The 16,168-nt window shown below is 41.3% G+C and overlaps 1 protein-coding gene across 7 annotated transcripts in view; it reads right to left on the reverse strand.

The window, feature by feature from the left end:
* Nucleotides 1-16,168, reverse strand: part of frem1a (Fras1 related extracellular matrix 1a) — a 184,607-nt gene that overhangs the window by 125,993 nt on the left and 42,446 nt on the right. For all 7 annotated transcript variants that reach the window (XR_012099265.1, XR_012099266.1, XM_073048443.1 and 4 more), the window contains 2 exons: nt 6,659-7,067; nt 649-743 (listed from right to left, as the gene is read on the reverse strand). Coding sequence is in view for 5 of the 7 variants with exons in the window: in XM_073048443.1 (XP_072904544.1) it covers nt 649-743; nt 6,659-6,889 (326 nt within the window). In the remaining 2 variants the exon portion in view is untranslated. The remainder of the gene's footprint in view (nt 1-648; nt 744-6,658; nt 7,068-16,168) is intronic.

Raw genomic sequence — 16,168 nt, forward strand, 5'->3', positions numbered from 1 at the left:
ACTCACCTCCGCTTCGTGTTCTCTAATCTCTCCAATCATCTAATGGCAACATTGACAGTACTTCTTATTTCTGGCCCCATTAAGGGTGGAACCACTCCTTTAGATCGTGAACAACTGCCGTAGCTAAGTAGCCACCATGGTTGAGGAGATCCTATGATCCTCCAGTGGGATATCACTGAGGTGATAGACTCCTGTGACCAGAGAACACTGGCAAAAGGCCCCTGTCCCTTCCTCCACTGTGCTGCACTCCTGTCAGGGCTTCAAATCCCACTCGAAGAGTGAGGGATATCTGAGCTTCACTGCTGCTATCACTCTACCCCATAGCAATTCTTCATGGTGAGCTGGTGCCACTCCCCGGGCATTGTTGATCACGTGATGGGGTGACAGGTCCATCTCCTTGTTGGATAGACCCACTCCAGCACTCCCCACACCCTAGATCCTCAGCGACCATGTGGGCAGAGGCTCCCCTGGCTTCTGCCTATTCCTGTCATCAACTCTGCAGTTCCTCAGCGGAGAACCTTTTGATGGTAGTTATTCATTCAGATTCCTCTGAAGTTAGATGATTGCCTTGGTGACCAAACTCATTTCTATAAATAAACCCTCTATAAATAAACAAATCCGTTATGTTATCCCTGCTTTTTTGCTTGCCTGTAAACTCTGAGCAGGATTTGATCCTCATCCAGTATTGGACATCCATTGTGTGAATATCTCACTTCATTGGGTAGGAAATGGCAGTCAAAAACCTGAAAATGTTAGAACAGTAAACAAACAGATGTTAAATTTCCGTAACATTCAGTTTGTAAAGCATTTCTCTTCTATATGCAAATAAGCAAACTTTTGATAATTTACCATTATTTGCATTAATCTAAACATTAATAAAGTACATTTACTTGAAATGATATATACTCATAGAACACTATTGAACATTTCCCAGCCTCACTGTTGGAAGAGTCTAACACAACTACTCATGAGAATTTCTTTAAGAAATAAGATTGTGGGGAACAGCCCACAGGGCTTTTTACAGATCTGACAAATGAAGTAAAAGCCAAATACCCTGCGTGCAGAAAATCTGAAATACAACAAAAAGATGGAAATACTTAACATCTGTGGTGGGAGAATTAGTGTTAATGCTTCAGCTTAAGAGCCTTTTTGATGAATTGATCTTGTGTGCTTAGTTTTCTGATGAGATTCCAAAAGTGGCAGGAACACATTTTCAGCCAATTCAGTTAAATCAAAGAAGATTAAGAAAATTGGCTCCTGGAAATTTTTTTGCTCACTAATTGGACCTATAATCAATGCTAGACTTTTCAACAATCCCTATGCATTGCAATCATCTCATGAAGATTCAGAGATGTTTCTGTTGTCAAGTCTACCTTATCCTGACCAGTCATCATAGAAGTTAGCCAACTTTTTGGCGCTTAGTTGCATACAAAATTACAGCAGCAGTCTGGGAACAACTTTGTGAATTTAATATCGTCTGGTGCTGGTGTTGTAGTTGAAATGACAGCATAAAACTTAATGAAGGAACATGTTCCCTTTTCTCAGATAATGGCCTGAACAGACGTGCACAGACGCTATATGCAAAGGACCACCTGATATGCAAGTCCAACACATGGCTGTTCCATCTATCTGACTAACACAAACTGTTTACATGAAAAATACTAAGAACAAGACTGATCCCACCCTGAACATCTTTAACTTAGCGGCATGGTATTGTAGTGGTTAGCACGACACCATCACAGCACAGGGCATTCTGGAGTTCAGAGTTCAATTCTGGCATCATTCTGTAAGGAGTCTCTGTACATTCTCCCCATGGAATGCGTGGGTTTTCTCTGGGTACTCTGGTTTCCTCCCACAGTCCAAAGATGTACCGGGTAGGTTAATTTGGCATTGTAAATTGTCCCGTGATTAGTTTAGGCTTAACTGGGTTTTTTGGGAGTTGCTGTGGTGGTGTGGCCTTACTCCATGTAGTATCACTGAATAAAATAGGTGGCATTGTGGATAATGAAGTAGGTTTGCAAAGCTTGCAGAGAGATTTAGGCCAGTTAGAAGAGTGGGCTGAAAGATGGCAGATGGAGTTTAATGCTGTTAAGTGTGAGGTGCTACATTTTGGTAGGAATAATCCAAATAGGACATACATGGTAAATGGTAGGGCATTGAGGAATGCAGTAGAACAGAGTGATCTAGGAGTAATGGTGCATAGTTCCCTGAAGGTGGAATCTCATGTGGATAGGGTGGTGAAGAAAGCTTTTGGTATGCTTGCCTTTATAAATCAGAGCATTGAATATAGGAGTTGGGATGTAATGTTAAAATTGTACAAGGCCAAATTTGGAGTATTGAGTACAGTTCTGGTCACTGAATTATAGGAAAGATGTCAACAAAATAGAGGACAGAGGAGATTTAGTAGAATGTTACCCGGGTTTCAGCACCCAAGTTACAGAGAAAGGTTGAACAAGTTAGGTCTTTATTCTTTGGAGCGTAGAACGTTAAGGGGGGACTTGATAGAGGTATTTAAAATTATGAGGGGGGTAGACAGAGTTGACATGCATAGGCTTTTTTTCATTGAGAGTAGGGGAGATCCAACAGGAGGACACGAGTTGAGAGTTAAGGGTCAAAAGTTTAGGGGTAACACGAGGGGGAACTTCTGATCCTGGGGTTCAGAGGTAGTTCATTGCGAAGGCGGGACCCCGGCGCTCGCGGCCACGGGGGGACCCCGGCTAAGCTAGAGGATGGGTCTATGGGACAAGGAATGCTGGGAGGATAGCCCCCTAGGCAGGCCACATAACTCCTGGGCAGGGCCCAGCCTCCCAGGCAGGAACACAAGGGCCTGGGCATGTCACAGGGCACCTGGGCAGGTGCAGGGTACAACCCATCAAAAGAGAGGGGTAGGAAAGGGTCAGAGTCCCCCACCAGGCAACAGCAGTCCAGCCTGCTTACCCAACAGAGGCAAGGGATCAGAAGGGCGCTCAGTCCAGGGTGACTACAAGAACAGACTTACAGAACTAGTTGATTAACAGTGGGTACTCCAAGCCAGGACAAACAGAAAAAAACCAGGCAAACATGATGAACATACCAAAACAGGATAGACAAGCAAACAGAACAACCTCCAACTAGACTCTCTGTCTTGTTTTACAGCGGTTGGCACCCAGCTTAATGGTGCATTACCACCACCTTCTGCTCCGGAGTATGCGATGGACTCTCATTCTTAATCCCTTCACCCAATCGTACACATACTTATACCCTAACCTACACTTTATCCTCCCCATCCTAGTACCCTATTTCTGTTTATCCATCATAGCCTATAAAAAACCCCTGTACCCCGAAAGCTAAAAATACCCTGACCTGTGTTCTCTCACCCATGCCCAGCAACCCTCTTAATGTGAATTCCTGCACCCCCCATTCCCTTAGATTAATTCTCATCATCTCTCTGTATCCCATACTTCCTGCAACTTAGAACTACATGTTCTACTGACTCCTCTTCCTGACGTTCCTCACACAGTCCTGTCTGGTGTTTCCCTATCAATTTCAATGTTTGGTTTAGTGCACAGTGCCCCAGCCTTAACCTAGTCCACACAATTTCCTCTCTTCTGTATCTACTTCCTACCCTAGTACCTGCAACACTTTTTTGTATTTGATATAAATGCCTCCCTTTCCCCTCCCCATCTCATCTTTCTTGCCACAGCTGGTTAATTTTTTCCCCAGATTACACACTTAACCTCTGCTATACTAATGTGTATTTCTATATTTTCTTTCTTTATTGCCCTCTTTGCCGACTCATCCACCCTTTCATTGCCCTTCACCCCTACATGAGCTGAAACCCATAGAAATTTAACCTGACCTCCCTGATTTGCAACTCTTGTGACTAACTGAAGGACTTCATGAAGTACATCTTGCCAGCTGTTTGAGTGAGAAGACCTTAAACTTGCTAGAACTGAAGATGAATCTGAGCATATCAATGCTTTGACTAGTTTAGTTTTCTCCACCCAACGCAACACAACCAACACTGCCATCATCTCCACTGTATACACCGCTAACTTATCAGATGTTCTTCTGCTGATTGCAATTGCTTTTGCTGGTATAGCCACCCCAAACCCTGTCACTCCTGTCTCAGGTTCCTTAGCACCATCTGTATAGACCCGAGTATAATCACTATACTTTTCCATCACATAGCAGTTAAATGCACTTACCAAATCAGTTTTATATTTTCCTTTCATTTTTACTTCTAACAAATGCCAGTCTACATCAGGCCATACCAGCTTCCATGGAGCTACAACCAGATAAACTACTGAAGGACTTATCCTTAGATCAAACACTCCACATGATCTAGCAATATCATTCCCTACCGGACTAAAGTTTTGCCTCTGAAACCTCCAATTTTCCCAGGACTCCTGCAACACTCCTTTAGCAAGGTGAGAATCATTATGTCCCTGCAAATTAACCCAGTAGTTTGCCATCAATTGCATCCTTCTTAATTCCAAAGGCATTGTTCCCATTTCTACCTGCAGGGCTGATACTGGTGATGCTTTAAAAGCCCCACTGCACACTCTCAAAGCCTGAGCCTGAATCACATCCAGTTTCCTTATAAGAGACCTAGCTGCTGATCCATATGCTACACTTCAATAATCCAACACAGATCTTACTAAAGCCACATATCTTTAATGCTGAACAACATGCTCCCCATTCCTTACCAGTCAAACATCTCATCACATTTATTACTTTTTTACATTTCTCCTCAACATTCCTGATATGGTCTGCCCATGTTAATCATGAATCAAATATAACTCCCAGAAATTTAAATGATCCAACCCTTTCTAATTCAATCCTTAACTTCTTCCCTACTTCAATTCTTTTCCTAGTGAAAAATACAGTTTGAGTTTTTTCCACTGAAAATCTACATCCCCAATCATAACCCCACTCTACCACTTCATCAATTGCTCCTTGTAGTTTCCTGATTATATGCTCCATGTTCCTGCCACTTTTCCACAAGGCCCCATCATCCACAAACAGTGACCTACCTATATCTACTGGTACCTTTGTGAAGACATCATTGATCATAATGATGAAAAGTAACAGGCTAATCACACTACCCTGAGGTGTACCATTACCCACCATGTACTGTTTTGATAATTCTCCCAACTAGACTCAGTCCCAGAGCCCCCTTATATACACCTGCCAGTCGATAGGCATCAGGTGCACCTCCTTAAGCCAGGATGATCCTATTTGGGCTTAAGGGTGAAAGTAGGGATGGCTGCAAGACCCGGAGTCCGGAGTCTGCGGACCAGATCAAGACCCGGAATGCGATTTATGAACTGGACCATAACACTTTACTCAGAGAGTGGTAGCTGTGTGGAACGAGCTTCCAGTAGAAGTGGTAGAGGCAGGTTTGATTTTGTCATTTAAAAAAAATTGGATAGGTATATGGATGGGAAAGGAATGGAGGGTTATTTGCTGAGTGTGGGTCAGTGGGACTAGGTGAGAGTAAGCGTTCGGCACGGACTAGAAGGGCCAAGATGGCCTGTTTCCATGCTGTAATTATTAAATGGTTATATATGGTTATAAAATAAATAACCCCCTGAACCTGACCAGCATTAACAAGTTAATGTCTTGAAGGTAAGAACGTTTTCTCTGCAATCCCCCTTTATCAGTAGTTGCATCTCATTGTTTCTAATTTAGTTTGGTAATTAAAGAAATGGTCTCTGTCCATAAATTGATGTCACTACAACTGATACAGTATTATAAACTCTATTGATGCAGAGTCCCAGTGTGAAGTACCTTCACAGATGCTGGTCAACGCATTGAGTTCCTCTTTGTTTTTTTTCCAATATCTTCCATCTTTTGTTTCTTTTCTGATGCAAGTAGTGTTAGCCATAAAATTAATGCCAGGCAAATATTAGCCTTGTTGGGGAGAATTATGTATATAAATGCCTGGACCACTTTCCCATTCAACGCTATGACAACTGGCATGACCTAAAGTGCAGGAAACCATCTTTGTGTGTGATTTTCTTATGAACTGGCTTCAGTTTCCCAGGGGTGACTTTGCTTGGAAAATGTATTTTACTCACCCTAAACACTGGTTTTGCCAATGTTCGACAGAAGGTAGAGCAAGAAACTGGAAGAACCCCTCCAGATATTGTAGTCATAATATTTGGTACTTTTAATTTTCTTGACAATCTTCTATGACTGTAAAATTTTTCTTACAGACCGTCCCTGGGTTACGAGCACCCAATTCATGGATGCACTGTACCAATGAATGAATGGTGCTGCAGGAGTCTTCTGTCATACAGGTATGGGGTAGTTCTGCATGCCGACCCCCTCCCTCAAGCAGCCACAGGCAGAGAGGACTGAACTCACTCACTCACACTCTGTGAGACTGGCCGCTCTCCCCCTGCCTCCTCGCTCTTCCATCACAGCTGTGACCCTGTCCCCCACACTGCTTTTGTTCATTTCCACCTCATGAACAGTTTGAGTTATGCCTGTATTGCCCAACTAGTTTTAAACATTTGATGCTTTGATTTTCCCCTATAAACTGACAGTTTTATTCAGAATTAAGATTACCTCGGCTGCTTTCTGTGAGCCATATCTTTGCACCAACCAAACCCCACAAGCTTGCCACACTGCTGTGACGATATCCTATTAGAATGTATTATTAACATCGTACCTGAGGGGTAAGCTTCCCGACACGTTGTGTTATTGGCTCATTCATGACTACTTCCACCTTGCAGCTATCCTTTTCCTTTGGGATGTTGAACACCAGGTTCTTCTCTGAGAGGAACACAGACTGCCCCTTGGGAACTGTGATGCCATGATTCACTTGAACAAGGGAAGGAGCAATGCATCTCCACACGATCAGCTGCAGGAGGATCGGAGTCTCTATGCAGTGTTGCTTCATCACAGCAGAATCAAAACTTCCCGAATAAGTACTTCAAATCCACACCTCTTCACAAAATAGTGTCCACGTTTTTCACCGTCAACACGCAGCAGACTTTGAGAAAGATTTCTCTGGACATTAGGCCTGTCCTAGATAGTCAGTCTTCTGCAGTGTCTTTCAGGTGAGAGCTTCTTCATTCCTGAAAAAAATGTGTAAAAAATAAATATTTCTTTGTGATGTGTTTCTAAGATGGAAGTTCAACTTTGTGATTTATTTCACGGCTTGAAGACCACAGTCATCAGCCCTCTGAACATACACGTTTTCAATAATAACTATTTTATTTTCCTGGAACACTACATCTCCAAGGGACTGAAAATAGGAAATGACCATGATGGACAAAAACATCGCAATGATTGCTGTGATTCTGTGCATTCTACTTCCAGACAATTTGGGCAGGAGGGTCTGTTTCCAATCTGCATGGCTCTTTGCTCTGTAGCTCCATACATCAAACTGCTCAGGGTTCACTTTCCAAAATCACAAAAAGGTAAATTCTCTGTTGTCCATTTCTGTAATTTACTTACAACTACTGAGAAATTGAAAATTATAGTGACTTTTCATTAATTTTCTTTAAGACTTGTTGCAAACAAGTGAAATCAGAGATATTCTGCCACTTGGTGTGTCAACAAATGCTGTACCTACTACAATTTTAATTTTAGTGGTGAAACAATGTACTTTGTAAACTTATGTAAGTAACAATGCTTATGGCAGGTCTTTATTAAGTAATCATATAGGAAGAGGGAAGCAGACAGTCTTCTGTCTGATCATCTTTTCTACATCACATCATATATTATACCAAGATTTAATAAGCCTTTTTAGCTGAACATAAGATTCCCAGGTACCATGCCCTAGGAAGAAAGTGAAAGTTTGTTCTGATGTCCTGATCAATTATCTGTCCCACAGTCAATGACTAATCTGGTCATATCTTGTTTTTGGTTGTGAATGCTCCTATGTTAAAGCCTACTGCCTTTCTGACTTACAAAGGCTACTGTACATTTTGAACACAAGTACATTGTTGAGAAAGTGTCTTACAGCAATCAAGGCAGTAAGAGCCAATGATAAAATTAAAACCTTTTATTTATCTGCAAAATGTTAGTCTAAAAAATTAATTGCTCAGTGTTTGCTTCTCGTGTGAAAAAAATAGAACACAAAATTGTGCAAATATATCAAAATATAGGTGGCTTGAAATTGTTCTTCTGGCTATTTTCATTGAAATTAAATCTATTCAATGTTCAATTACTCTTTGCAAAGTGCCACTGATTGCCCCTCATATAAGTGACCCAGACATTTTTTTTTAGGTACTTTGCAACTAAATAGATTGTTTATAAAGAAATGTGAGGGTAGTGTTAGAGTGATTTTGGGGGGGGAGGGGTGAGGGTTAGCAGATGTAGCAATTAACTGACTTTGGACATTAGCTTTCATATTTGAATACACATTGAAGATTAAATTTAAAATTCAGACCAGACAGACCAGGAAACAGGTACTTAACTGATTGTCTACATATGCATAAATCGAATCAACATCCTGTTCCATGGATATGACAGTTCCATGGATACGACACTTGTTTTGGGTTTGATGGTGGGAAGATCCAGACATTTTAAACTGATACATGCACAGTTCAAGAGAACATTGTAAATATGGATTTGTTTGACTTGTCCTGAATTTTCTTTGATTGTTAGCACATAAAATATTGGGTAGCATTGTGCCAGGCAGATCTCCCCCCACCCCGAAAGGGTCTCCATATGATGCCTGCCGTATGTTGAATAAAGAGGCTGTTTCATGTCTAGCTGTACTTCTCTCCAGTGACTTCATTCACTCAACAAGAGATATCACAGCTGACTAAAGGTAACTACAGAGGCATGAGAAGCTGGCCAAAGATGATTGAAAGGTAACATCAGCAGGGACGGCTGGAGTTTCTGGGCATAATTCAGAAGATAGAGGATTGTTTCATCCCAAAAAAGAAGTATTATTAAGAGAAGAAGAGGCAACTTTGTTTCACAAGGGTAGTCAGAGACAGCATAAAAGCAAAGGAGAGGGCATACAATACAGCACAAAGTAGTGAGAAACTAAAGGAATAGAAAGCTTTTAAAATCTTAGAGAAAACAACTGAAGAAGCAATAGAGAAAAAAATGAAATATGATGGTAAGCTAGTCATTAATATAAAAGAAGATATCAGGAAGTTTTTCTGTGTATATAAAGAGTAAATGAGGGGCAAGAGTGAACATTTGACCTTTGGAAAATGACACTGGAGTGGTAATAATGGGAGATAAAGAAATGGACAGTGAACAGAATAAATATTTTGCATCAGTATTCACTGCAGAAGACAACAGTAACATGCCATGAATTTGAGAGAGTCAAGAGGTAGAAGTGAGTGTAGTTGCTATTTCTAAGGAGAAAGTATTTGGAAAGCTGAAAGGTCTGTAGGTAGATAAGTAACTTGGACCAAATGGACCATTCTCCAGGGTTCTGAAAGAAGGAGCTGAAGAAATTGATCTTTCAGAAGTCAATAGATTCTGGATTTGTTCTGGAGGACTGGAAAATTGTACATGTTACACCACTCTTTGAAAAGAGAAGGAGACAAAAGTTAAGAAATAATAGGCCAGTGGTTGGCAAGATGTTGCGAGTCCATTATTAAGGATGAGATTTCAGGGTACTTGGAGGTATAAAATAAAATAGGCTGGAGTCAGCATAGTTTCTTGAAGGGGAAATCTTGCATGACAGATCTGTTGGAATTCTTTGAGAAAATAACAGGCAAGATAGATAAAGAAGTCAATGGATGTTTACTTGGAATTTCAGAAGTCCTATTTTGACAAGGTGTCATACATGAAGCTGCTAAACAGTATAAAAGCTCAAGATATTACAGGAAAGATACTACCAGGGACAGAAGAATGGCTGACTGGCAGAAGGCAAAGAATGGGAATAAAGGGGCACTTTCTGCTTGGCTGCCAGTGACTAGTGGTGTTCCGCGGGGGTCAATGCTGGATCTGCTCCTTTTCATTCAGATTCATTTACTTATCACTTGTACATCAAGGTATACAGTGAAATGCATTGTTTGCATTAATGCCCAACACGACATAATGATGTGACGGGGGCAGCCTGCAAGTGTTGCCACAGATTCTGGTGCCAACATAGCATGCCCAAAATGATCAGCAGAACACAAAACACAACAGAACAGAATGCAACAAGCAAAAAATCGTCAACATCAAAACAATTCTCATCCCTCCCTCCCTCCCTCCCTCCCAGCCATCCACCCATACACATACACAGTAACATCAAGATCTTTAGATATAAAGAAATTCAAGGAATTGTTGGAGCTAAAAGATCAGCCATAAACAAAGGCTCAAAGAATCATAGATAAATACAGCTCAGAAACAAGCCCTCTGGTCTAACTAATCCATGGCAAACAGTTTGTCTATGTGAGCTTGCATTTGGCCCATGTCCCCCTATTCCCATTGATGTACCTGTTAAAATTATAATTATATAAATTTTTACCACTTCCTCTGGCAGCTCATTCCATATATCCATCACCTTCTGCAGGAAAAAATTAATCCCCCATGACTCTATAACTCATTGCACCATCTTAAAGCTATGCACTCTATTTTTAAATTCCTTTACTCTGGGTTAAAAGATCATGCCCATTCATTATCTATGCCCTGATTTTATATATGTTTTTAATGACACCCATCATTCTCCTATGTTCAGACAAAAATACAGTGACCTTTACAGTCTCTCTTTATAACTCCAGCATCCTATTGAATAGTAGAATAGGCACAAAGGGCTGAATGGCCTAGTCCTGCTCCATTTCTCCTCCTTTATTGAAAACCAAGTTACCATCAGCTGGAGTCCAAAAACCAAACAATATTTTCTTGTTATTTTCCCACCTGATCTTCAGTTCCACTAACAAAAAAGGATCTGAACACCAGGTTAATGTGATACCTCCCAGATAATGCCACCACCCATGTCAAATATACATGCTGGCAACTTTCCTGTAAAGTTTTTGGCAACTTCCTTTATCTGTAACGGAGTGCAGTCAACAAACATTGCTGTCAAATTTATATTCATTAACTTAAAATATCATACACACTGAACTCTGAATGAACTTTATGTAAAAAAATGAAATAAACAGGAAAGAATGCTTGAAGTTGCTTAAATATCCCATTTTAATGAACCTAAGAAAGTTTACTGCACTTGATTTGTAAGTATAAGATATAAAATGTACTACCACGACTTTACCCCAGAAACATACAAAAACATTTATGAACTAGTAGGTTTAGGCAACAAATAAAGTGTTGTAACTTTTAAGTGGGTATTGGCTTTGAATGTTTGAGTATAGATGCACTTGTATTATTTTTCATCAAATACACATTTTCGACCAAGTGTTCCCGATCTGGGGTCCACAGACCCCTTACTCAATAGTATTAGTCCATGACATAAAAAAGTTTGGAACCCCTGTTCTAGACATTATAAGCTGCTCAGCAAGCTGTGACGTAATTTAATCATACAGCACCAAAACAGGCTATTTGGCTCACCAAGTCTGTACTGAGCACCTAATATAATCCAACACTATTTTATTCTCCTGTATTACTGTCAACTGCCCTTCCCCACATTCTCATCTGTAGACTACAGTGAAAGTTAAAGTGACCAAATAACTTACCAACTTGCACAATCTTCAAGGAAACCCAAAGCTCTTGAATTAAACCTATGTGGATATCGGATGAACACGCAAACTCCACACACACACAGCACCGGAGCTCAAGGTTGAACGTAATTACTGGAGTGTGAGTCAGTAGCTCTGTGCTGTCCTACCCCTGAAAGTTTAACTTTTGTGTTCCATTCAATGATACAAAACTGAGTTCCAAATCTTATTTCTGAATCTGAATTGACTTTATTTTTTACATCCTTCACATACATGAGAAGTAAAAGATCTTTACGTTGTGTCTCCATCTAAACTTGCAATGTGCAATCATAGTAATTTAAAATAACTTATAATAAATAGAACAGTCAATGTAACATAGAAATACATTTAATCAGCGTGAGTTAATCAGTCTGATGGCCTGGTGGAAGAAGTTGTCCTGGAGCCTGTTGGTCCTGGCTTTTATGCTGCGTTATCGTTTCCCAGATGGTAGCAGCTGGGATAGATTGTGTTTGAGGTAACTCGGGTCCCCAATGATCTTTCAGCCTCTTTTTTCACACCTGTCTTTGTAAATATCCTGAATCATGGGAAGTTCACAGCTGCAGATGCGTTGGGCTGTCTGCACCACTCTCTGCAGAATCCTGCGATTGAGGGAAGTACAGTTCCCATACCAGGCAGTGATGCAGCCAGACAGGATGCTCTCAATTGTGTCTGTGTAGAAAGTTCTTAGGATTTGGGGACCCATACAAAACTTCCTCAACCATCTGAGGTGAAAGAGGCACACTGCACTGGGAGAGGGAGAGATTGAAAACACCACTACATTTGACTTTGAAGTCTGTGATGGTATGAAACTCTCGGCACAAGTCACGTGTGCTATTCATTGTGAATCTTGTCCCTGTATTGTTGTTTCGCAGCCTTGGTAGCTTTGTGCAGATCATAGCTGCTTTTCTTGAGCTCCAGCTGATGGCCGGCACTGTGTCACACGGTAAGTGCTGCTCACTTGGAACTACTGATCCAGGGTTTCTTGTTCAGGAAGACCCTGACTGACTTCTGGGGGACAACGTCATCAATGCACTTCTGGATGAAGCACGTGACTCCATTAGTGAACTCGGAGACATCCTCATCATGGAAGACATTCCAGTCGACGTCATCGAAGCAGTCCTGCAGCATGGAGACTGATTGGTTGGACCAACAGTGGACAGTTTTAACTATGACCGCCTCTTGTTTCAGCTTCTGCCTGTATGTTGGCAAAAGCAGGGTCGAAGAGTGATCTGATTTTCCAAAAGCTGGGTGAAGGAGAGCTTTGTGAGCGTTGTGGAAGGGAGTGTAGCAGTGGTCAAGTGTGTTATCTCCACGAGAGCTCAACTTAATGTTCTGACAAAATTTCGGAGAGACTTTCATCAGTGACGCTCGATTAAAGTCATTGGCAATGATGAAGGCAGCCTCTGGGTGTGTAGTTTCCAGTGTATTGATGGCCTCGTACAGTTTGGCCCGTTTATGCTCTATTTTGGTTTGGTATTGCTATCTGAATCAAATATGCACATTGTTGACAGAGTTGTGGAGTATCCACTGGACTTAAAACAGAATAGGTAGGCGAGAATGATGATGAGCACTGAATAACGCCAGCATTCCCATTCCCAGATCCAGTTAACATGTTCCCTATCCCTTGCATTAAAGAAAACATAACTTGCAGCAGGGGAGAAAGAAAACAGCCTTTGCTTTTAAAATAATCATCAACTATTTTCAAGTTAGTTGCAGATTGAGTTTTACTGACTATTGGCATGTATCTGGTGCCTCTTAACTTCTTTAAAGAGTGGTCTTGCATCTGTTGACAGATACTCTCCTGCCTTCAAAGGTTCTGAACATGGGGCTATTGGAATATAGCATGCCTAGCAGAAGAGATGTTGAGCAGGTGAACATGCAGAAAGAAGGAAAAAAGGTGAATACTCCAGTTGGAGTCATATCTTCCCAGAGTGTCCTCCCAGAACCTGAGTAGCTGTCAATGGATGAAATGCTTCATTGTCTGCAGCCAAGTTGCAGATGACTGTAACCAGTTATCTGGTTGATAACTCAACCAGAGGCAATCAAAGTGCTCTTAGACTTCTCACAGCCTGAGGAAAAAATAAGTCCTGCCCTTTTCTGTCTACTAAGAATAATAACCAGCTCAAAATATGCTCTGTACATTTCATCGTCATCTCTTGCTGGAAGCATCATGAGATTTTAGAAGAAATGCTGACTTCACTGCTTGCAGAAGCTTCACTGAGATTGCATATGAACCCTGGCATAAGCAAATCAATTCCATACCCAACTTAAGACTCTAGTATCTGCTGAAAGCACATGAATACCATGCCATAACATGTCATGTCATACCAAGCCAGACCATACCGTGTAATGGACTACCATATTGTGCAAAGCCTTGCACTCATTATTTTGTGGACAGAAAAATGAGGAAGGTGCAGGACATATGTATTCCAAAAATGAAGAAATATTCAAATGGTAAAATAGTACAACCGTGGCTGACAAGAGAAGTCAAAGCTAATGTAAAAACAAAAGAAAGGGAATATAACAAAGGAAAAATTATTGGGAAGATAGAGTATTGGGAAGTTTTTAAAAAGCTACAGAGAGCAACTAAAAAAGTCATTAAAAGGGAAAAGATGAAATATGAAAGCAAGCTAGCAAATAATATCAAAGTGGATAGTAAAAGTTTTTTTCAAGTATGTTAAAAATAAAAGAAAAATGAGAGTGGATATAGGACCTCTTGAAAATGAGGCAGGAGAAATAATTACAGGGGCAAGGAGATGGCTGATGAACTAAATGAGTATTTTGCCTCAGTCTTCACTGTGGAAGACACTAGCAGTATGCCTGATGTTGTAGTGTGCGAAGGAAGAGAAGTGGGTGCAGTTACTGTTACAAGACAGAAAGTGCTCAAAATGCTGGAAGACCAAAAGGTACACAAGTCACCCAGACCAGAGGAGTCGCACCCTAGGGTTCTGAAAGAGGTAGCATTAGAGATTGTGTTAGCATTAGAAATGATCTTTCAAAAATCATTGGACTCTGGCATGGTGCCAGAGGACTGGAAATTTGCAAATGTCACTCCACTCTTTAAGGAAGGAGGAAGACAGCAGAAAGGAAATTATACGTAGACCAATTTGCCTGACCTCAGTGGTTGGGAAGATGTTAGAGTCAATTGTTAAAGATGAGGTGATGGAGTACTTGGTGACACAGAACAAGATAGTACAAAGCCAGGAATATCCTGCCTGACAAACCTGTTGGAATTCTTTGAGGAGATTACAAGTAGGATAGATAAAGGGGATTCAGTGGATGTTGTATATTTGGACTTTCAGAAGGCCTTCAACAAGGTACCACTCATGAGACTGCTTTCTAATTTAAGAGCCCATGGTATTACAGGAAAGTTACTAACATGGTTAGAGTATTAGTTGATTGGTAATAGGCAGCGAATGGGAATAAAAGTATCCTTTTCTGGTTGGCTGCCAGTGACTAGTGTTCCGCAGGCATCAGTTTTGGGACCACTTCTTTTTATGCTATACATAAATGATTTAGATGATGGAATAGATGGTTTTGTTGCCAAGTTTGCAGATGATACGAAGATTAGTGGAGGGGCAGGTAGTGTTCAAGAAACATGTAGGATGCAGAAGGACTTAGACAGAGTAGGAGAAAGGGCAAGAAGGTGGCAAATGAAATACAATTTTGGAAAATACACGGTCATGCTCATTGCTGGTAGAAATAAATGTGCAGGCTATTTTCTAAACAGGGAGAAAATCCAAAAACCTGAGTTGCAGAACACCCTAAAGATTAACTTGCAGGTTGAGTTGGTGGTGAGGAAAGCAAATGCAATACAGTATTAGCATTAATTTCAAGTGGTCTAGAATACAAGAGCAGTTTGTGATGCTGAATCTTTATAAGGCACTAGTGAGTATTGGGTACAGTTTTGGGGTCCTCATCTTAAAAGAGATGAGCTGGCATTGGAGAGGGTCCAGAGGACGTTCGCAAGGATGATTCCAGAATTGAAAGGGTTATCATACGAGGAATGTTTGATGGCTCTGAGTCTGTACTCCTCAGTGCCATTCCATATTTCCAGCTGATGCAGATCCCTCTGCAAGGCATCACGGCCGTTCTCTCCGCCCAGTACATCCCCAAATTTAGTGTCATCCACAACTTTGCAGATCCAATTACCCATATTATCATCCAAATCATTGATATAGATGAGAAACAACAATGGACCCAACACTGATCCCTGTAGCACACCACCTCAGAGAGGCAACCCTCTACAACTGCTACACACACAAAATGCTGGTGGAACACAGCAGGCCAGGCAGCATCTATAGGGAGAAGCGCTGTCGACGTTTCGGGCCGAGACCCTTCGTCAGGACTAACCGAAAGGAAAGATAGTAAGAGATTTGAAAGTAGTGGGGGGAGGGGGAAATGCGAAATGATAGGAGAATACCGGAGCGATGAAGCTAAGAGCTGGAAAGGTGATTGGCGAAAGTGATACAGAGCTGGAGAAGGGAAAGGATCATGGGACGGGAGGCCTCAGGAGAAAGAAAGGAGGGGGGGGGGGAGCACCAGAGGGAGATGGAGAACAGGCAAAC

Source organism: Hemitrygon akajei, chromosome 6 (assembly GCF_048418815.1).
Source record: "Hemitrygon akajei chromosome 6, sHemAka1.3, whole genome shotgun sequence".
Classification (NCBI taxonomy): domain Eukaryota; kingdom Metazoa; phylum Chordata; class Chondrichthyes; order Myliobatiformes; family Dasyatidae; genus Hemitrygon; species Hemitrygon akajei.